Source organism: Homalodisca vitripennis, chromosome 3 (assembly GCF_021130785.1).
Source record: "Homalodisca vitripennis isolate AUS2020 chromosome 3, UT_GWSS_2.1, whole genome shotgun sequence".
In the NCBI taxonomy this organism is placed as follows: domain Eukaryota; kingdom Metazoa; phylum Arthropoda; class Insecta; order Hemiptera; family Cicadellidae; genus Homalodisca; species Homalodisca vitripennis.
The window spans coordinates 79,936,781-79,959,389 of record NC_060209.1 but is presented as its reverse complement, the minus strand read 5'-3'; the positions used below and the strand labels follow the sequence as shown (position 1 = coordinate 79,959,389).

The 22,609-nt window shown below is 32.8% G+C and overlaps 1 protein-coding gene across 2 annotated transcripts in view; it reads left to right on the top strand.

Annotated features, from left to right (window-relative positions):
• The first annotated feature begins 14,658 nt into the window (after positions 1 to 14,658).
• The window catches only part of LOC124357099 (homeobox protein Nkx-2.2a-like), a 56,972-nt gene continuing 49,021 nt past the window's right edge, over positions 14,659 to 22,609 (top strand). The window contains exon 1 of one of the 2 annotated variants that reach the window (XM_046808541.1): positions 14,659 to 14,893. In XM_046808541.1, the coding sequence (XP_046664497.1) occupies positions 14,790 to 14,893 (104 nt within the window). In that variant the 5' untranslated portion in view covers positions 14,659 to 14,789. Of the gene's footprint in view, positions 14,900 to 22,609 lie in introns of both variants that reach the window. The other variant, XM_046808540.1, reaches the window with a different exon arrangement.

Genomic DNA, 22,609 nt, shown 5'->3' with positions numbered 1-22,609 from the left:
GTAAATTTGTTACTACTAGTATTATCAAGGTATTATCTCTAAATCGATAAATGTATAGATATAAGATCCTTGATCTTGCACTTCTTATTCGATATATTTCTAACATTATGACTATAAGCTTCTATAGCTGTTTCTATTCTGTGTGGTTCAGTAGAGAAGTGCATGGTTTTAAGAACACCACTGTAAGCCCTGTCTTTCTTGATTTGCTACGTATGAAACCTCACCTTAAGCTCAGTTAAGTGCTTAACGAGAACACGGTCTGCATCAATAACCACCGTGTTAAGTTTTACCTTGTCTCTGTTAATACTGTACATTTGTATGAACGAGAGTTACTGTTTATTACTTTTTCAATGCGTACAATCACATCCTTTATATTAGATATGTTGTGGACAAATATGGAATGAGGTCTTACTTCCGTATAGTTACTATGTTCTTCCTGTTGGAAATTTATATTTTAACATATGCAGCTTGTTTCGTACTATTTAGTACTTCAAAGTTATTGTGTAAGTTGATAACTTGTCTTGTATCAGATCCTTCACAAGATTCTACATGAAGGCAAATTTGTCGCTTATTTCTAGTTTGCACCAGTTGCCAACCCGTTTGGTTTTGGTCATCGTCTTCATTTACACATGAAAAAGTTGTTCTGGGCATTTCTTGAAATTTCGCAGTAACACAATAACTATGGTCATCACACTTATAAATAAACCTTTATTTACGGATGAAGGGCTAACCTCTGAGGTATCCATTTTGTTAAACTTAATTTCAAGCCAATTTATTGTTTTCGTAACAGTATATTATGAATAAACTTCAATCAGGAACTACATATGATAAGCATTTCCAGACTTTAAAAAAGAAAGTATTACTAATTATTTTAAATAGGAATAACAACACACAAATACAAGTATTTTAGTTAGACCTTTGGTGTTTTGGTTAGAATACGATTATCTCATCGATCCAGAAACTATATTGGAATTATTGGCAGTTCCTCAGTTTTGAATCATAGCACGAAATCGTATAAGGTTCACCTTACAAACTAATAACGTTAAGCGTTAAAATATTTTTTTCTATCCAAAATTTTAATAGTTTGCAAGGAAGCCAGTATACTTTTCATAGCTTTCTTATTAAGTTTAATATTTATTTTAACCAAATTTATATTCAAGCGTTCATTACAAAATGGAATCACCACGTAACTCTTTAGTCTAGGTACTTTCCAGGTCTTTTATATTTTCATCTAAAGAATGATAACATTGTGAATAAAGGTAGTTAGTTTAGTGTAAATGTTTGCTTTTATTTACTTTTATGTACCGAAATTCCAGCCAATCTGAGGTCAAATTTAGACTCGCTTACAGACTATGTGAAGCAGTTGCAATATTGTTATGTTAAAATGGCTATGTCACCTGAAAATGTTTCTATGTTTGTCATTTTGCTTATTGAGAACTACCGTTGTATGTTACGTATAGAACAGAACCCAGAAAACCTATTCTGAGTTGGCCCTGATTCAATTTTGTGAAAGTTAGAGTTGTAGAGAGGGTAGTTTAAAAATTGTATTTCCAAAAATGTGTTGCTTCGATATGTTTATTCATTGGAAGAGGAGCAGATTAGCATTAAAATTGCAAAATTTATATTTTCAACGGATTCTACAGGTAATTTTAAAAGATTCGTGTCTTTTATTTCCACCGAAAACGTATATTCTCTCGTATTTTATTATCTCGTAAAACGTATATTCTCAGTGTTTTCTCATCGTCCAACACTGGTTGAATGCCCTTAGGAGTTGGAAAATTAAACATGGTTTTCTTATAGTATTTCAAACAATTTCTTTTTTCAAAATGAATCGATAGATGACTATTTCATTGTCTACTACTGAAACACAATGCCCTACCTATATGGAAGGGATAGTAAGGGTTATTGACTAAGTAAAGGGGAATTTGGTTTGTTGTGTCGCAAATTACAGGGTAGCAGATCATATGAGAGTTCCTGAATCTGGATCAGAGACTGTACGGAATTTCATTTGCGATGTTTGATTTTCTATGTGCTCTTTGTTCCTGTATTGTGATTGAAACAGAAACCACCTGAGAAGTTTTCCAGGTTACTTGTGGGACACCTTGTATATAGTGATTGGTAATGTTTCCAAACATAAACGTAAACTAAAAAAATCCGTACGTGACCCCTCGTAAGGTTTAGGATTACTGCGTGGATTTATTGAAATAATTCATCAAGATCATAAAGATTCTTTTGTTTTGATCATTATGATATATCTTTTAGAGATCACTTTAAGAATGTCCAGCTTTAAGCTTCGTACCGGGCACATGACCTGGGTAGCATGAAATGGACCAATACCGGAGTGCAGTTTTAATGATCTTTGGTTGTGTCACTCGCTACCGGAAGAAAAGCAATTCGTCGTACAAAGGCCCTAATTCTGATTAGGCTATCAACAGAGACAATTTTCAATGTTTGAGTTGATTATCAATTATCATTTTTGGCTCCAGATCTTTGCCTGTGTCTCCAAAATAAAGAAAGAACATTCATTTTCACTAAGTAACTGTCCTACTTTTGTTATTTTTCACTCATTACTTTGTTTTCTTTATTTTCCTTAAAATATTACTAATTAACAGAATTACTTAAATTATATCGATAATTTATTCTACTTCAGTTTACTTCTTTCAATTAAAATTAGTTCACACACTGCTCAAGATAAAAAAAAAAAAAAAAAAAAAAAAAAAACCTGAAACTATCAACTCGAGTCTAAGCACAAGCCATTGAGAACTCTTTCCCCTTTTTTTCTCAATTATGTAGTAGTTAGGTAGCAAATTAAAAACTGGTAATAAATGCAGTTTTTTAAATTTTAATTACCTCTCTTAATTTCAATATATGGATTTATTCTTTTGCGATATAAGACTTTTTATTATTTTGTATTATATTATTTCATGTTAACTACAAGAAATATCCTGCCATCATTCTAATATAACATATTTACTGCTGTATGTTCAGTTATATATTTTGTGGCAAGAAATGCGATTTTGATTTGTTTCGTTTTGACATGCCACAATCGTCATGAAAATATCCTAAACTCTTTTCACTATTATTATTTAGGATTTTCAATAGAAATTATAAAAGGAAATACAAAATTGCTAACGCCAATTGTCAAGTGAAATTGATAAATTGTTGCCGAACTCCTTGTAGAGACACCAATAAAGTTTAATCAATAATAATATCCTCTATGGTGTGTACATAAATAATACTCCAAACTCCAGAGAGGCGACAGAGATGTTAATCCCCTCTTCAACCTGTACCTGGGAAATAATCCCATTGCTAACGTCCCTAGTATACTTTCCGTTTACGAAAAAAATTGCCCATATGATGTGGTTTACCGTAATAATTACATTATTAACTGTACGATACCAATAGATTTCCCCCCTAAGCGTCATAAACTAGTGGAAATTTCCTTTAATTTATCGTTTTTCGTCACGATATAACGCACCATTCGAAGAGCGACATAGTACGCTGTGTGGGATACAGAATTCAAAATGTAATATGATTTTGCGCCTCAGTTGTTATCAGAGAGCGATAAGATAGGGAGCAATCAGCAATCAATAACACACACCTTGCTGCAAACATCCAAATCCGATCTCGTAATTCAGTTAGTACTCAATAACAAGTGTTACACAATCGCATTGGGTAAAAAACATTCAGAATAAATGTCCATGTCAATCTTGCTTCATCATCACTTCAATGATAGTTTTAGTGTCGTCTCCGAGGGAGATGAGTACTGATTTGTTTTGTAAAACAAATTAGGCTTCTTTTAAATTTGAGGTGTGAAAACGAATCCTGAGGAAATTGTAATGAAATTACAGAATCTAGGATAATTGAGATTTAGGTTCTCCCCAACATTAGAAAAATCTCCTACGGACTATATTTACTGATTTTGAGTAAAAAAATGAGTAAGCTAATTCAGTTTTTTTTTTTTTTTTTTTTTTTTAGATATCTGGCTAACTGTCATTCAACTGTTTCGGAAAATAAACAAGTTTATATATGATTTTCACCATTTTTAAACAGCTGAAATGAAAAACATTGGACGTTTAAGCTTATTTAATTTTTTTAATTAAATGAACGCAACAAGGAAACAATTTAAAAATGTAGTTTATGTAATATACAAATTAAATTCTCAAGAAGTTTCAGGTGTTTGACAAACCGAAATATATGTTTAGAGCCCGACAGGACCTTTTAAAAATCTTGTTACTGTCAGTCCACTGTCTATCTGTACGATAACTCTGTGGAAGGAATCCAGAGACATGAAAACACTAAGAGTACATAGGTTCCTCTTTGTTCAAAAGAGAACTCTATTGAATTTGGAGTCAAAAGGTGAAAATTAACTGTAAAATAAAATTCTAGGACTTTTACATAGGTCTCATAGGTAACCATGACAGCAACGAGGAGATCTCCGAATAAACAATAATATGTAGGCTATACAAACTGAGTACGATCATATAACATTTTATAATGTGACAGAGTAACACACGTGGTGAAGTTACTTTGTTGGACTTGAAGGGATTACTTTTGTACGTTCTGTTGGGCCCTTCTATACTCCATTGTAAGGTTTATTTAAATTTGTAAGGAATTCATATTCTTATATTCTGTTTGCTTGCTTTGTCTTCTGTACGTGCACATACAGTATACAGCACAAAATTTGTATGTGACCTCTAGACCTTTGTGTATGTAGATAGTCAGGAGTATCTTGTCAACTAGTTCAATTAATTGTATTTGTTTGTTTTATTAACACAATAAACAAATTAAATGTAACTAATGCTCACTGCACTGTGCCCATTTAGCCGTTTTGCATCTACCGTTGAACTGACAGAAACCATTTAGAAAGGGTTCCAGTCTTAGGTTTAACTTTACTAGTAGTTTGGAACAATTGTTTTTATTTGTATGTTTAAAAGTGGAAGTATATGGAATGTGAATAGATATAATAGAGAATATTACTATGTTAAAATTACACTGAAGAGACAATTGGATTATTTCCCCTAACCATTTTGGAGCGTCTTAATTCTTCTGTATGCGTAGCTGGCTCCTAATAAACATCTAACACCAATTACTTTTATGTACATTACCAAGAGTGAAAATGCTTTGAAGGTACACATTTTGACATATAATGGTTGGTGCAGATAAATAATGCCGTGTTTATAGCTATGGTGAGGGATGTAGACTCAATGCGAATATTGAGTTTTGCTATAGTTCAGACCAAGGACGTAGTCAGCAAGGGAGTCCAAGGGGTCCGGAACCCCCGATTTTTATTTTTTTTTTCAATTACATTTTTAGTAATCGATTATTATTATTTCAATAATTCAGTATTACCGATATGTAGGCTACTGCTGAAAGATCGTTCTCAACAAAGAAACGGGTCAAGTAATGTCTAAGGAAAAAATGGAACCTTACTCTCTGTCCACTACGGGAAAATATCAATTGTCTGGACCTCCCCCCCCCCCCCAAATGGGTTTTCCTGGCTACGTTCTTGGTTCAGACACTTCCATAAGCAGAGGGTGAAACGGGGACCCAACATTCGAACCTGTTTAGTGTTTAACCCCATAGCCACGTAACACAAACAATTTAGAAAAACTGTAAAAATATGCCTTACCATTGTATGAACTGGTCATGTAATTTTCAAATTATTGAAAGGCATCATGGAACCATTTTAATACCACGTAATAGTTTTTGTTTTCACTGTCCGATCAGTCGTTGAGCCAATTTTTTGGGACTGGATTAAGTATTTGGTAGGAAACCACTACCAATAAACTCTTCAAATATTCCGTACTTAAGTTTTTGTATCCCAAAAAGTGTTCTTGCGATGACAAAAGGAGGTATGTTCTTCTTCGCTTTTTGAGAGATGGTGGGAGGAGTGGGACAAATTTTCACACACGTGACAAATGTCCTGAATCTATCGGAGAGTTTGCCAAATAACGTGCATAAATACATATTTTTATCTGCCACAAGCTCTTTCCTGTAATCTTGATAGATACCAAATGCACAAATACTGATCGGGGTCATGTCGGAATAAAAGGCCCTATTAGACCTGTTGTTCTCACTATCGCGATGTTGCGTGTGACGTCACACACTCGAGATAAGCCGGAGAGGCTATAAACTTATTGAACAGGTTGTGGAAGCAATAGCCTACTCAGGTTCAATAGGGACATGAATACAGTCGAGTGGTTCTCTGATAATGGCGCTGTTGTTAATTACAATTCAGCTGTCTTTTCAGTCGAGGATGTACAATACTATTATTTCAATAAAAATAATTTTTAATCCAATACATTTATGTTATAAGGAGGACATTTGTTCTGATGTGGGGTGAAAATTTCCCAGAAAATTTGACCCGTTGCTTTTCCTTTTTTTGTGTTGCATTTTTTAAGTTATTAGTTGCAGTAAACTTATTCTGTGCCAATTGTATAGCATGCACTAATAATCGGAAAATTAATCAAATATTTGTTACTAAAATTCAGATTTAGGAAAATGACCATTCACACCATTCACTGCACGAATTGTCAAAGTTCAACCAAAATACGTTTCACTGATCCATACATACCTTGGTAACAAAGAGACAATTAAATAATTTTATTGGCTACACTGGACTGCTATGAACTCATCAGAGAAATAAAAAGCTGATGACACTAGAAGACCTCTTCATAGAGTTTGCAAATGTTGCTTTTGACAAAAAGCTAACTTAACTTAACAATCCTTGTTTTCGAGTTTTCTGTTTTATCAACAGGGCACCAGTGAGTTAGGTTATGTATTGTTGTCTAATCATTGAAGTATACAGTAATATTGTTGTGTGTGTATCATATTTAAAAACTATTTCAACTATTTCATTATGATTCTGTACAGGAGATATATAATTTATATCTTTCTAAAACTAGACTGATGATGACACTTACATACCGAAACCGGTCTCAGACATAAAAACTGAAAAAGCAAGGACTGTTAAGGTAAGTTAAATTTGTCACATTATTGAAATAATCCAGAGGCTAATAAACATGAATAAGTGCTGCTTACTTGCTATTTCTTTGATATTCCCTGGAATTTCATTGATTCAAAAATTCATGCCTAACGGAAGTTCCTCGAATGCATCTATGTTCTGTAAGATTTACTTCTCAAGTTGTCCCTGATTTGTTTATGAACGTTTCTTCCATTAGTTAACACATAGTTATATTTGTCAACATACAAGACCATTTCCAAGATCTAGAGCCAAAACAAGGACAGTAATCCAAATTTTAATCGCAATATAAATAGTTTAGCAATGTCCAGCACTCTGTTAGGAAACTATTCCAAATATTTTGTTAAAAACAAGCAACACTGAAATCGGTCTGTAACTGCTGATCATTCAAGTACTTTTCATTTGAAAACTTGAATGATTTTTGAGGTCTTGAAGTCAGTAGAAAATATGTTCATCTGAAAAGAAAAGTTAATCCGTTACGATAGTCGTTAATGCATTTTATACCTACGTTTAATCAACTATATTGGAAGGCCATTGGTGTTATTAGATCTTTTCGGTTTGGACTCTCAAACTATCCCATCACCTCGTGCCGATCATGGAGCCCATGCACTGATATTAACTAGAGAACAATATGTATAAAAATATGTTTCAAGTAATAAATAACATGTACAATAAAATAATACTTGTAGAATGCAAAGTTGTAACATATGAAAGTAAAACAAAATAATGATTTTAAACATATGAAAGTGTTGTTAAACAATGATTTAGATTATTTTTGATACAGCCAAAGTACGGCATAGTTTTCCTATATTACATTCCGGATATTAAATATAACTATTTTCACACTACGGGATAAATTCTGGACAGTTGGAAATCATTTGGGTCACTTTGGCCAAATTTAGTTTTTACACATAAAAAATTAAAATATATTTAATAAACACGCTCATGCAGAATCACTTTTATTTAACATCTAATGCGTTCTAAATCATAGAAATGAAGTAAAGGTTTTAGCAACATTTTATTATTTTGATATTTTTGAACAGAGAGGTTCCTAGTTCTAAAGCAGTTTTTTATTCGGCATAATCGGATCGACTCGGCTTTTCTTGGATCTCAGACATGCAGGTTACGTTCAGCACGTTTACGTTAGAATCAGTAACCTCACACAAGAATACTGCACCGGGGACTGTTGTGCGTGTGTCACAAATTTGTCACAGAAAGCACGCTGGTCTCGTTTAACATCACGATGATGTTAGAGATAATTTAAGACGACATTGCCGATGCCAAGTGGACAGTGGCTCAAGAGCAATTTTTGACTCTGATGAAGGTACGTTATCAACATTATGTAATGATTAAACGTTTACTGATATACGGAAAAAAGTCATACTCAAAGCAGTGGGATCGAAAATTACCGCGAGGATGAGTGAGAGGGCTATTGGCGAGTGCGTTAGATTCACAATGACATATCTCGTACTAGTATGTGTAGTAGGTAAAATACTAGTAACTTTACTATAGAATGTCCTGTAAAAATCGTGAATTCTCAGAAGTGCGGAAATCTTAAAAAGAATTTTTGGAAATGCTGACAGACAATATTGATTTGAATCGGAAAAGAAAGAGTGTATCGGAGACTTTATTTAGGAAAACTTTAAAAGAAATAACCAAATTCATGTATATTAATACATTTCTGGTAATGCCTTACGAATGGTGAAAATGTTATTTCAATCTTTTACTAGTAGCCTACTTGGCTAACTGTTGGTTCATTTCGTATTTGTTAAGCTGTAAAAGACTGAAAATCATAAACTACTAATCTTTTTTGTTCTTTTTATGGTATCCCAAACATAATTCAACCAGCAAAATATTTTATAGGATCTGAGATTAGTTACTGCATCACTCCACACCAAAAATTACAGGACACTGACGTAGTAACAGCTTTAAACTCTAGTTATTTACTTAATCTTCTATACATGTAGACAGATAAATAATTACTCCATCTCAACAACTTCACAATTGGTTTGAGTGGGCTTAAACATCATTGATTTTCTACAACTGCTATACGATTGTTGGTAAAGTGATCTTCGAGGGGAACACTAACACTCGCCGGCACTTTGCTTCAACAAGACACTACACTTTTAATCTTCTCTATTCGAGTGTGAGTTTAAACGCCATCAAGAGACAAACTTTTATAAAATGCCTGTTAATATACAACTAAACACAAACTGATAGTAAGTATCTGCCAAATCAATTTCATTTAATAAGGGAAAATGAGATTTAAGGTAGGGATTTTATACTAAATTATATTAATCTCAGTGGAATTATGTTTAATGATGATGAACTGCTATTTTCATCTAAAATATAATAGGCTACATTAAGATAGTAAAAACAAGAAAATCATTTACTGCAGTCCATTTCCATTCGAATCCGAAGTAGCTATTGACTTCGAAAACGTCAAGAAAGAAATAGTATTTGGAGTACTACTGTCAACAACGAATATCCTTTGGTGGTAGAGATGACGACCTGACGTAGTTTTAGCAGCAACTTTGGGCTGAGCCCAATTCAGTTATAAGTGAAGAAAAGATTGGTTTCTACATGAATATGAAAAAGTAAATTTCTCAGATGAATAGTAAAAGAGGTAACTGCAAATTATATAATAATGAATAAAAAGGTCTTTCGTCGGAATACATTTTCATCTCGATTTAGATCAAGAGACTTTATATTTTCTTTTTAATAAAAACACATCAGTAAGATAAAAACCATAGAATCATTTGATGGAGGTCGGAATAAGCTCAATATTTACGTATAGAACATTAATTACCTTCCAGGCATGTTGTCTCGAGCCTGTAATGTTGGTAAAGCTAACATTCTTGCCAGTGATCTCTTATTAGTACATTTGTCACCATGGTATTACCCGTATGTTTTATTTGTTAAGTAAGGAATAATATGCCATAATCTTTCATGGCGCGCGAAAGCTTGTGGCTAATTGTAATTTTTGTTATGAAGTCAAGCGCACATTTCTTAAATCTAGCGGAACTCTTGTAAAAGCAACTTCTCTGTTTTACGTATAATTTTAATCAAAAGTAACATCGACTTCGAATTTCCGCTTGCAAAAATATAAACAAGATGTACCTTCTGATAGTACTTAAAGAATCTCTTGTTTTCTAATTGCATATGTTCTTCAACCAAATGCAATCTGGTTAATGATATGTTACGCCTTAAACCCCCTTTTAAGGCACCTTTGGGACTAGGAGTCAAATTGTTTTAACGAGATATTCCGGTACAAGGACATACAGACTGTTAAAATATCTGCATACTGTGCGATTACTGTTGTGCACATCTCTATTTACTGTAACCCATATGCAGAAGTTATTTGTTCATGCAGAAGAAAGTAAGATAATAGGTGTTTGATGCAACTTTAAAATCTTTGTTGACTCCTAGACCAGTGCTTGTTAAACGTAATTTCAGAAACAGCAAATATGAATCTCTTGCAGAAGTGGAACTGAATGAAATACGGTAACTTGTCGAAAACTTATTCCACGATCTCTCTGAGCCAGCTCTCTCCTAGAAGACTTTCTTCGTATAGTTATCAGCTATCGTGTAAAGAAGGATTATAGTGTTATATCTTGTAGACGACCGAGCAATCTTGGCTAGCAAGCAGCCTCACAATCACTACTCGTGATGGTGTTTCAGAGTTGGTCTTAAATTGAAGAATTAGCTCTTATTTCCATCTGTTACAGTCTAGTTAGTTAAGATTAGAGGTGTAACCTATTTCAAACGAAATTTAAATAAAAAAGAAAATGCTTAAAATAAATACAATAAACAAAAACGTCATCTAAATTTGTACTTCTTTTGTAGTCAGATGTGTTATGAAATTCGGAAACAAGTGGTTCTTTACAATTCCAATAAGATTAATCCTCAAAAGAAAACACTCCAAACAGAAATGACGCTCTGTTCCAAAAGAAGAATATTTCGTCGAAGTGAGATACACTAAGGCATAAACGAAACACCGTTTTTGTCGAACAAAGCAGACTGTTATAATTTTAATAAGTAAAATTAGAATTTCAGATCAAATTTACGGATTCGGATTTTAAAATGTTATGTAATTTAGGTAACGGTCTTTGTTTCTACAAATTAGTAAGTTTATATTTTCTGAAGATCTGTGGGATTACTCTAGAGTGGATAAAATACGTAGGCCTAAACCAGTGACCATTTACAAAACGGGAAAACTTTTAAAACACCAATAGTTCACTTAAGTAAACAAGAACTGTTTAAATTTTTCTATATTGAAATACTTGTATTTTCCATTTGCTTGGCCTGCAATTACAAATCATGTGACCACAGATGTGGATTATGTATACTTCTACATTCGATTCCTTGGTGATAGATAATTGGACCATGTAACATTTTAGAAATATTCTTCACTCTTTACTGATAAGTATTAGGTAGACTGTTACAGAATTTAGCCTATTTCATGTACACTCTTGACAACATTTCTCGAAACGGATTGTTCCAATTCCTTTTCTTAATTTAACAGAAATCTCCTTCAGTTGTGCAAAAGTAACAAAATGTGCCAGAGATTTTTAACTGTAATCATATATTTCATAACCTTCATATTAATGCCAACGGCATGACCTGGTAACCTCGATGGTCAATGTACATGAAATTCTTTCATTTATTTGTGATTTAAATAAGTGAACCACTGATATAAAACGTGTTACGGTGCTATCATGTTAGACGTACATCCAGTTCTGTTCATAGATTTGTTTGTTCATTTTAAAAACTATTCAGAGGTAACTAGAAAGATGGCCAGAAATACAAAAATATTTTAAAATAAAAAATAGTTACCTCTCCAAATTTTCAAATAATAACCCACTTATTTGGCACCCACTAAAATTTAAGTTCAAAACTAAAATGTTTGTTGGAGAAAACAACTCGATTGTAAAAATGTTTTACTCGCGGAGCTAAATGTGTTAGGTATTTATAAACACTAAAGATGTTTCTCTCATGTTTATCACCTTAAGATAATCCGGATCCAGATACATTTAAAAAGGAACAATATCATCCCAAGGAAGAAACGAAATAAAATAAAAATGTCTTTGTCAGAGGCGATATGACTATAAAGTCCTCTCTTCTACGTAATCTCCAAGGATCATTGATGGTATGAAACAAGAGGATTCCTGTTCAATTTAGCCACACATAGTCCTTGAAAACCGTCCTTCGAGAAGGATTACGGGGCAGTGACCTCAACAATCTCCAGTCGCTTCTCATTGTCACGCACTCCAAACAGTCTAATTCTTATTTATGTGGTAAATTAGTAAAGAGTTCTTAGTAATGTTTGGTAACGAATTTCAACATTATTGAACGGATACTAAGAGCGGAGGTGTTTGTGTACTCAGAGGTCGTGGTGGCTTCTGTGACCGGTTGTGGGAGTACAAACACTGGAGATAAGCTGCAGTCGCGGCTCCTCCTTAGACCAATATTGCACAACTGATATCGGCTGCTGGGCACCTCATCTCTCACCTTCAGTCAATTTGTACAAAGGCAATATCTTTTTTATGAGGTGAACACCCGAAATACCTATGGGAGTTCAGATAGCAGGATTATATGTTGGTGATGTGTGTGTCCTGTAGAATAGCCCTTAGGATACTTTGGTGCTGTAACACGTCTGTTTTAGAGGTTTGACTTTAAGGATTCAAATCAGGTTTCCTGTGTTACTTGATTTTTCCCACTACCTTTTGAGGACACTGAGCTCACAAAGTGGAGGGATGGATTTCCTCATCAGAATCGTCAATAGTCCTGCAATATAAAACAGACAATATTAAACAAATTGATTATATTTTTGAAAACAAAATACTTTTTCTTTTTTTCCTGTTTGTTTCTTCCCGTTTTAAATGTATGGATAAATTAAAAATCTGACGTAGCTATCACATACGTCCGGCTGACGCTGCAGTTTACCACATCACTTAGTTACGTCATTCACCATCTAGCAGTTGTCGTCATCATACTTCAGTATTCTGTAGAGTTGTGATGTGTACTTCTGCATTATCTGATTATATAAGGCAAAGCAGCCAATTTTCCTTTATGCTATAGAAAATTTAACTCTGTAATACATTCAATCAAAGTAGTGACTAATAACTCGTACCTATATAACTACTATGTTACATACAGTTTTTGTAACCTCAAGTGTCCCGAACGTAAATTAAACATCAAATTTTGCTTCTTTATTAATGGAATATTTAAGAGCAAATTTACAAGGGTTGTCAACAAATTCGAACTGAGCGAATACAAATATTATACTGAATTAACATTTTCAGATTTCCCGGTTGGGTACAGCCGCTGCGGCTTAATCATTGCATTAGTAATTGCATCATACCCGAAATCTCCTGGGTTCCAACTAATAGTATTTGGAACTACCGTGTCAGTAAACCATTCTATATTCTACTACGATTTGGTGAAATTTTGATATTTAAATAAACAAACAATGCTAATTAATTTGAATGTTATAATACTGCAGACCAGTGGGGGGAGTACTGAGGTTGGATAAGATTTTTTTTTTTAACTTGAGAAATAAAAAAAGTATTTATGGTTAAAACACAAGCATGACAGAAATTAAAAGGTTTACGTTTAATTCTCAATAGTTTTGTTATTGAAAAGGTTCACAGATTTCGTGGATTAACGAAGTTGGGTTGCAAAACTTTTCAAGAGGGACGGTTCAGAGTGCTGAAGAACTTTAGTCAGTACTCCAGTACTTTGGAAGATTTAGTGATTAAAATATACCAGGTTTCCAGAGTTTAATTGATTTAAAATCCTTGCTTATCGAACACCAAAGAAGCAAACGAACAAAGTCACTAAATCTTATCTGAACCCATTCAGTCAATTATTCTAATAATTTTGGGATTAAACTAAGAGAGTGATATTTGTATGTAATAGACCCAGAAGTCTTGAAGAAAGCGATGATCAGATCCTTAATTTAAACTTGGATTATTGTCCGATTTAGGATTTTTTTACTGAGAAGAAAGTTCGGGCGTGACACTTTTGTCTGGAACTATAAAAAGAGTCCATTACAAAGATGAAGCAAATAAACTAGGTAGGTAAAAAACTTTTTTCTGGAGTTTGCTGGATTTTACGTCCTTTGAAAACTGTCGCTGTACAGTCTCTTAACCAAACTGAAACTGACTTGTTTCTTTCAAAAAGAGTTGTTTAATGGGTGGGATGTTCGGTAAAAGTAAAGATGGGTGCCGAAAAGGAATTAATACAACATGTGGTTATACTCAAGTTGATTGTATCTACCCAGCCATTACTTCTTGGATACAACTTCGTTTCATACATATTTTATAATGATATTTTTATTCTTTCTCTAAAGAAATTAAAACGGCGTGTAAGTAGAAAACCAGTAAGTATAGTCGTGTTCATTGGTTTGTTGTCTGTAAATGTGTAACCTGCAATATGTTATGTTTACTTAAACTTTGCATTGATGAAAATAATGTAAGAATTGGAAGGGAAATGCTGTTCATGGGGATCTCATTAAAATATACAGAGGACATAGATGTGAGATGTACACCTGTAAAGCGAAATGTTAGTTGAACTTGAGAATGTTGACAGCAAGTGATATAAACTTGTGACAAGTGGTCGACCGCGACGGTGCGGTGGAGGGAAGTATGGCTGCAGCTGGGCGAGGCGGAGTGTGGATGTGCCGGGAGTGATATCAGGGACACCTGCTGATTATCCTATCAGTAATGATAAGGGTTCGATTGAGCCAATAGTCAGTGATAGTGTGCTCGAGTCAGGTGCAGGTGGCTAGGTGCAGCTCGCCATGGCTCTGTACAACCCATCCTACGAGCCGGACCCCACGTATGACCAGACGACATGGCACTTCCTCCCCCCGGACTACCCCATCTCTCCCGAGGACGACTTCCGGTACGGGTGAGTCCCTCATGATTATATAGTGTGATTAGTGACAAGGGCGATCTGTGTCTTCCATAGACTTACACCAAGAAGAATACACTATGGCATTACTTGGCTGAGGAGTATCATATAATTCTTTCCCATTTTTAGTTTGTGAACACGTGTCATTTCTTTACAAACAAAATCACTTTAGATTAATTTTAAACATTTAATGAACTCTGTACGCAAGAATTTTATTAGTAGATTATATTTCACTTTTGTCGTTTCATTGTTTTTTATATTGATTTTATATGGGTTTCTCGTGTTTTTTTTCGTTCTTTAAAATTACTTCACGAAGTTGTCTCTCGTCAAAAATTAAAGAAATGCATTAAATCATACACACAAAGCAGTAATTATTTTATCCATAGTGTATTGTATAAATCGCATGGGCGGGAAATTAGGAAGAGTTTAGATGTTTTTGTGAATACGCTTAGGGTGTGTGTGTCTATTAAAAGACTGCATTGAGGGAAAAGCGTACAAAGTTATTGTACACTTCAATACCAATCAGAACACCATGTGACATATTTAACCCTCTAACTCTTTCACATAGTTCATCACAATACGGTATTTTTGTAAGTACTGATGTGTGATAGTTTTTAATATTATAATGATGCAGCGCCGATTTAAAGGAAAAGAGGTCCTGATTTTATTTTTTTAGGGAATTTTTGATGAAGAAATTGTGGCGTCTTGTGTGTGTACGTCTAGAGGTCACAGCAGATGGAATTCGATGATTTTTATCTTGAAAATGTCTCTAGTCTATTTCTTCACAAATGTGTTTGTTTGGATTATTACTTTAAAACCTGGGTTTTAGCAAAAATAAAGGTATTCTGTCTCAGCGATAATGATAACGAGTAACTTTTTTCGCTAAGCAGCTCATTATAACAAAGTGTTTAACCACATTCCGGTAAACATTCACGTTGGACACTTTTACATTTTTATTTATTCTAATTTCATTTTACTCTGGGGTGAAAATTAAATGTTAAGTAATGAATAATATAGTGTAAAGTGAAAATTCGAAATGTAGTTTTACACTTTCATATTATTAGACCACTCTTTAGTTCTTAGTTTTTGCTCAGTAAAAACGATATTATCCTAAAATCAATGTTTTAGTTAAAGACTAAGTGTTCTAAGTAAATTCCTTCAACAATATTTATCACTAAAGAATTATTACAGGCGAAAAAACAAGAATAACCTCGATTTATAAAAATGTAGGTTAAAACATTATTATAAGAGATTAAATTGTATTTATGGTTCAAATAACGCAATTGAAACCATTAGAGAATTAATAAAATAATGACATTATTAAAGGTATGTATTAAACCACACACTTTATTAATTTTAAATTATTATCACCAACAAAAATACCCGTAATGATAACAGAAGTGCTTAAATATCAGCAACTGTATACATAAAACGCAATTAAATTGGCCAAATTACTATTTAATTACTTTGGAATATAAATTTGACCAGTAAATATTAATAGTAACTGTATTAAAGAACTGAGTAGGTATTCGTGAGTTTTCTTTATAGTGCGGTATTTGTATTCCCCTATATTATATATAAAGGCCTAGTTCAAAGTTGCTGCAAAAGTGTCTTTAAAGCTAAAGAAATAGGATTAGCTGTTGAATATAACGTGACGTGAGGATAGAAATGCAATATTACATTGGTAAATTATTTCACAATTAATTAGCCTCCTTGCTATAGAAGAATGCCTAGTGTTCGCCATGAATTGTACCGGTGATGCAGTGCTGTGCTCAGTAATGTGTTGGTGAATATAACGTGACGTGAGGATAGAAATGCAATATTACATTTGTAAATTATTTCACAATTAATTAGCTTCCTTGCTATAGAAGAATGCCTAGTGTTCGCCATGAATTGTACCGGTGCGGTGATGCAGTGCTGTGCTCAGTAATGTGTTGGTGAATAGTCACACGAACAATGTTTTCAAACTGGAAGATCACTTGATAATTTGATTTAATAATTTTTAGTAGATATCAATCACTGAACTACTTGACTGGGAGAAGGTTTTGTGAGTTTACTCTGATTTCAATACCATATCATTAAGTTCTTTTGCTTGTAAAGGAACTGAAGATAACATATAGCTTAAATTAATAAAAGTTTCATTGACATGTAAAGTTTTATAACCAATAAGAGAATTTAAAAAGACTTCTATGTGGAATAAACTCGTAATATATAGTATATCTTATTTATCTTTAACACTTTTAAATATTATTAACTTGCTTGACTATTATATGTCTACATACTCTCTTATTTAACTTTAAGAATATGCTCTTCTTCTTCACTTATATACTATTTACGTCTACATAATGTAAGCTATGTTTGAAATATGTGTGTTTGTAAATTAAACATCACAAGTGTTTAAGGGATATCTAATAGGATTTCGATCAATGATATCGTTGTATGTGACAAAAAGTATAACTCTAGTATAACAAATGAATTGTAACAAACTTTCAGTAAAGACGTGTGTAGGCCCTACTTAAGTTTCAATTTATTATTTATACATTGCCAAGTTTCTGATTATAAGTTTGTTTATTAACTATTAAAAAATAATACTGAACGTCAATCAGTATTCTGGCTTACGCCGCGTCAAAAAATTGCTCATGTAATTAAATTAATTGAATTTTAAAAATATTTCGCCCCCGCTATGGAGAGCCTTCTTGTCATTGTAACATCTCTTGACGGAAGATGGCTCTTTATAATGAGGCGGAAATATTTACAGACAGAAATGATTTTTTCATTTCACTCAAACTCAGCCAATTAATCCCATTCACCATTATCTTTCATATTTTTAAGTAATACAATTTTTCACGTTCAAATCAACCATGCGCTATTCGCATTTATTTTTTGGACTAGAATTGTGTTTTATACGAAGTAAAATTATAGCCGGTAAGTATAAGTACATAACATTATGTATGACGTTATATCTTTCTAGTAAATAATAATATTTTCATTCGTGGTTATTAATTCAATAAGGACAAGTGTTCGTATACTAGCAGGTAATTACATACAGAATTATTTATGACGTCAAATTTAATTAAACTACTAGTTAATGCATCGTAGATATTAACAGCGGTTTAAAGGAAGGCTTCTGCAAACACTTTAAAATCCTATAATACTTTAAACTGATAAGAGTTTATTTCCACTCGTCACGTGACTTGCTTCAAACTGTTGTTAAAACTGTTATAGTCGAGATTAAAACAAAGTTCTTCCTTTTATTTTTAAGAATTCATTAGCCTACGTAACCCATTCTTTATTACAAACAAACAGCCCCTGTTTTAACCCAATTTAAGTTTTAAGACTCGTGCTTAATAGTTTATTTATTTCTCTCAGGTGTATAACCTTTGATAACTAAATAATAAAAATATTACTAACAGTTTGGTCTAATAATAATCGCCTTTGAAAAAATTATACTTGCGTGTTTTTAATGAGAGGTGACTTTACTTCGTTGAAACTCACTAATCAAAAAGATTATAACTAATAATTTAATGAAAGAAACCCTTCGCCAGGTATCCGCCCGTGGAAAGTTTTACACCCTTTTGTTAAGTTTTAAATGTGAGCGTATGTTCGTACATCCTTTTAATTCAGTGAATGCTTATACTGTTTAGATAAATGTTCATTTTGATGGTTTAGACAATTTTTCTCCCTTCCTAACAAAGTGAGGAGCAAATAGAACTTTTACAGTTCAAATCAATAATTTTTATATACATGATTATATTATAAAAGAAGAGTAACAAAATTGAAAGAGTGTTATTTTAGTATTGGATTAGTAAGTCATAGAAATAATAAGTTTTGTTCGTGATTTCTAGATTTCATTTTTCTACATAAAGATTATAATAAATTTAAATTAGGAAACACATTTATTTCAATCAAGTATCGAAACACAGCATCCATTTACCTCTGATGTCTGGCATTGATGTGTCTATATTAAAATTGTATATAATAGATAAATTACAGCATTTCCACAGTTTTACCTAATATGGTCAAAATTTGTCTAATAATTACATACAGAAACATATTTTTAACAGGTTTTTGTGTGTGTGTTCCAATTAAATATAAAGGTATATAGTATAAAGTACCGTACTCAAACTGATCGATGGGGTGGGGGTACAAGACATGTATAATTATTTTTAATTATTCTAATTAAACCCCAAATGTGAAATAATCCTATACCATAAGTCACGGACATAAAATTAAGTTAGGATTACATCACGCGTTGCGACACGTCTACCAGCTGATTAATACGTGGACAAACTGAGGCACCTGGAGAGTAAGACAAAGCATTGGTCAACAAGGGACTAAATACTTACTTGGTAACATAACCTCAAATTATTAGTTTAGTGAAATCTAAAGGTAAAATTCGCTTTTTAAATATCTGTAAATGGTGTTAGATAAGATATTGTATTTAAGAAATGGCATGTAAAACCTCTATAGAACGATCCGTTGGGCTTTGTTTTGTTACGGAACTTTTTAGATAAAAATGTGTCATTACACTATTCGTTAGGCATTACACTATGCCTAAAATATGACTTAATAGCAGTCAAATATTTATAATTAAAATTTATTCATAGAATAGGCCTATATATATTAGCGATGAATAAGAGGTAAAAATCTGTTCATTAATCCTTAATGTTGTTAACCAAGAAGGTCTGACCGACTCTTCTACGTTTCAAACAAAAAGAAACTTTAACCGTAAACAATCACTGTACGATGAGGAAAAAATTGACATCAATGACTGAACTTCCTTCGTTGTTAACTAAAGAAGTTAAAAATAATAACGATGAACTGTTATTTGTGCACATGATGAATTTGTTTTGTGTACAAGCTGCTGAACTTTACAATGCGTGTATATGTAAGTTGTAACCATAATTCTTTGTTAAAAGTTCATTATTACCGATGGGTGATTAAAGTGATAACAGAATTCCTGACATTTCCCATCGTTATATGTTACAAAATGGAACAAATTTGTTTTTAAGCATGAGTATTTTTAATTCGCCCCATTCACAACAAAATGTGAGAAAGAATTTTACCTAAATGTTTTAGTAATATGATCTGATAACCTATGTAATAAAAAAAATTCACTTTATATAAAAAACTCTTCTTTGTTAAGTTCTCTTTCCGTAGAGTTGTTGTTCTTAAAACAATTGCAATTTTATATTGATTAAAAGAACAATCAGCTCAATATTCTACAATATTCAACATAGATATTAACATTAATTTTAATTACATTTTTTGGAAACACCACTGTGAAAATTCGATCACAGACATTTATATAACATGATTCACAAGCCGACCCACCCTCTGCATACTTTATTATCCCAAAATATAAAAAAAAACATTATTTAAACGCACTTATTAGGAGATTAAACCTTTTTTTGACAACTTTGGATTCGTATGTCAAGTTTCCTACGTGAGTATCATAATGTGACAATTTGGTATTTCATAAGTTTGAGTTACTTACACTTTCACATATTAGAAAATTTAAAAAATGTATATATATAAAATTAAAGGAAATTCCTTCTTAGTTTTAATTGATTTAGCTTTAATTAATTTAAATAGAGTTTACAAATACTCTTTTCGATGCTGAGAAAAGGTCAAATATGTTTCGAAACAAACTTTTAGAAGTGCAAGTAATATTCCACAAAGATTTTGACTTTTTAATTGTAAAAAAATTATGGTGTAGGAGACACTAAATCCATTAAATTTACTAGTTGATATCATTCACCAATCTCAAGTATGAATTTTACACGCTCCATGTCATTGTAGGAAATGTGGATTTCATATAGTTGGATTTATTTCGCTCTTCGTTTGAAATTAAGAATAGGCCAAGTGTTTGGGACGGATCTATTTTTGATCTTTGTAAAGATACAATCTGAAATGGATGTTGTACATGATACATATTATTAAAAAATAACCTTTATTATTAACAAAGAAACATTATAATTTAAAAAATCGGATTTCCAATTCTTTTTGTGAAGTGTAAGTTAAATAGTTAAAAATTAATTAATTTTCACGACTTCCTGCTCCAGTGATGGAACACGTAATCGGAAATGAAGAAATAAATAGTTTTGGATGAATGGTGAGCTTCTGGATGTGGGGATCCGGCCGGGTGCAGGTGTCTAACGACGATCTCGACCTTGGTGCTCGGTGCCTGTACCTGTACCTGTGAATGGATTGCATCAATGGAACTGTTTATACTGCCATCAGGCTAATGATTGCGGGACCACACACACAGCACTCAAAAACACTTTACCGTATGGCCCGTCTCGCCCGTTTAACTCCTGGTTTGGTATCTCGGCTTTGAACCTGGTCTTCCTCAAGGTGTTGTACTAGACGCAGTGCTGTTTCAGGTCGTCACTGTAAACATTTAGTTGACATTTCAAAAAACGTGTATTTTTATAAAATTTAGATTATAGGCTTTTAATATTTTTGTGGTGCCACACCTGTTTCTCCCCGTTAAATGTCACACGGGGTTCATATGTAATGCGCCAAGTGGTAGACCCCACATTCATAGGCGGAATACTGCGAATAGTTTTATCATCGGGAATTCTCATCTATGTCCGTCTAGGATAGGCAGATGGTGGGTTAGGCCACTTATTGTTTCTACTTGCCCTCTGATAAGCCGTTTACGATAGACAGAGACTTGCCTTAAAATGAACAAATACTAAATTACATAAACGTTATTACTTAGTTTTAATTTATACTCGTTGCATTGATTTGTAATTTAGATTTTATGGAGAAAACATCCAAACTCGAAATAATTACAACCATGATTTTCTGAACATAAGGTGCCATGTATAGTTTTAGTCACATAACACAAAAGAACGCTTAAGCCTTTGTACTATTTTTAAATTAAATCTAAAGAAGAAATAAAAACCCAACGTAGAAATAAAACAAAAATAATGTACCTATATGTATGTTACATGTTTATACAACTTAGCGGGGTGTATTAGTTGTGTCCTTGACGAAAGTAAAGAACATACAAATGTAGCCTATTCTCAATGGCACACCAGCGTGCATACATAAACGAAGGGTGCCCTAGCATTATTTAGATGGACATAGTATGAGGTTTTGCCCGTCTCTCACAGAATGTGAGCAAAAAGTCAACTCTTGAGATATTATCTCAAGCTTATACAGAGATGTTGGGAAGATAATTGAGCTTACGGGTTATGTATTTACTCAAGATGACACTCATAAGTCATAAGTCATAAACCTTTATTGTCTGTAAGCAAAACACATAAAGTACATGCAATAGACAACGTCAATGGCCATCAACATATAGATTGATGAGATACAAAACAGTACAGTATTTTGATTAAAATTTAAAGCATTTACAAAAAGTTATAAAGATTTAAAAAATTCACAAAGTTAACAAAGATAAAATTTACAAATTTACAGATCTAAGGCTAAAAAATTCATTTAAATCATAAAAGGGATTTAAGCTTAACCAATTGTAACATTTGAACTTAAATAGTTTTAAAATCTAAGAGTTTACTTTCATTGTGCAACTTGTTAAATATTTTCAGACTTACAATATAAAAGCTATTTTTTACATTTACTTAACCTACTGTATGGCACATCTAACTGGAGTTGATTTCTGGTATTGTGATTATGTACATCAGATCTATGTACAACTAAAACCTAAATTAAAATTCCTCTTCATATACAATA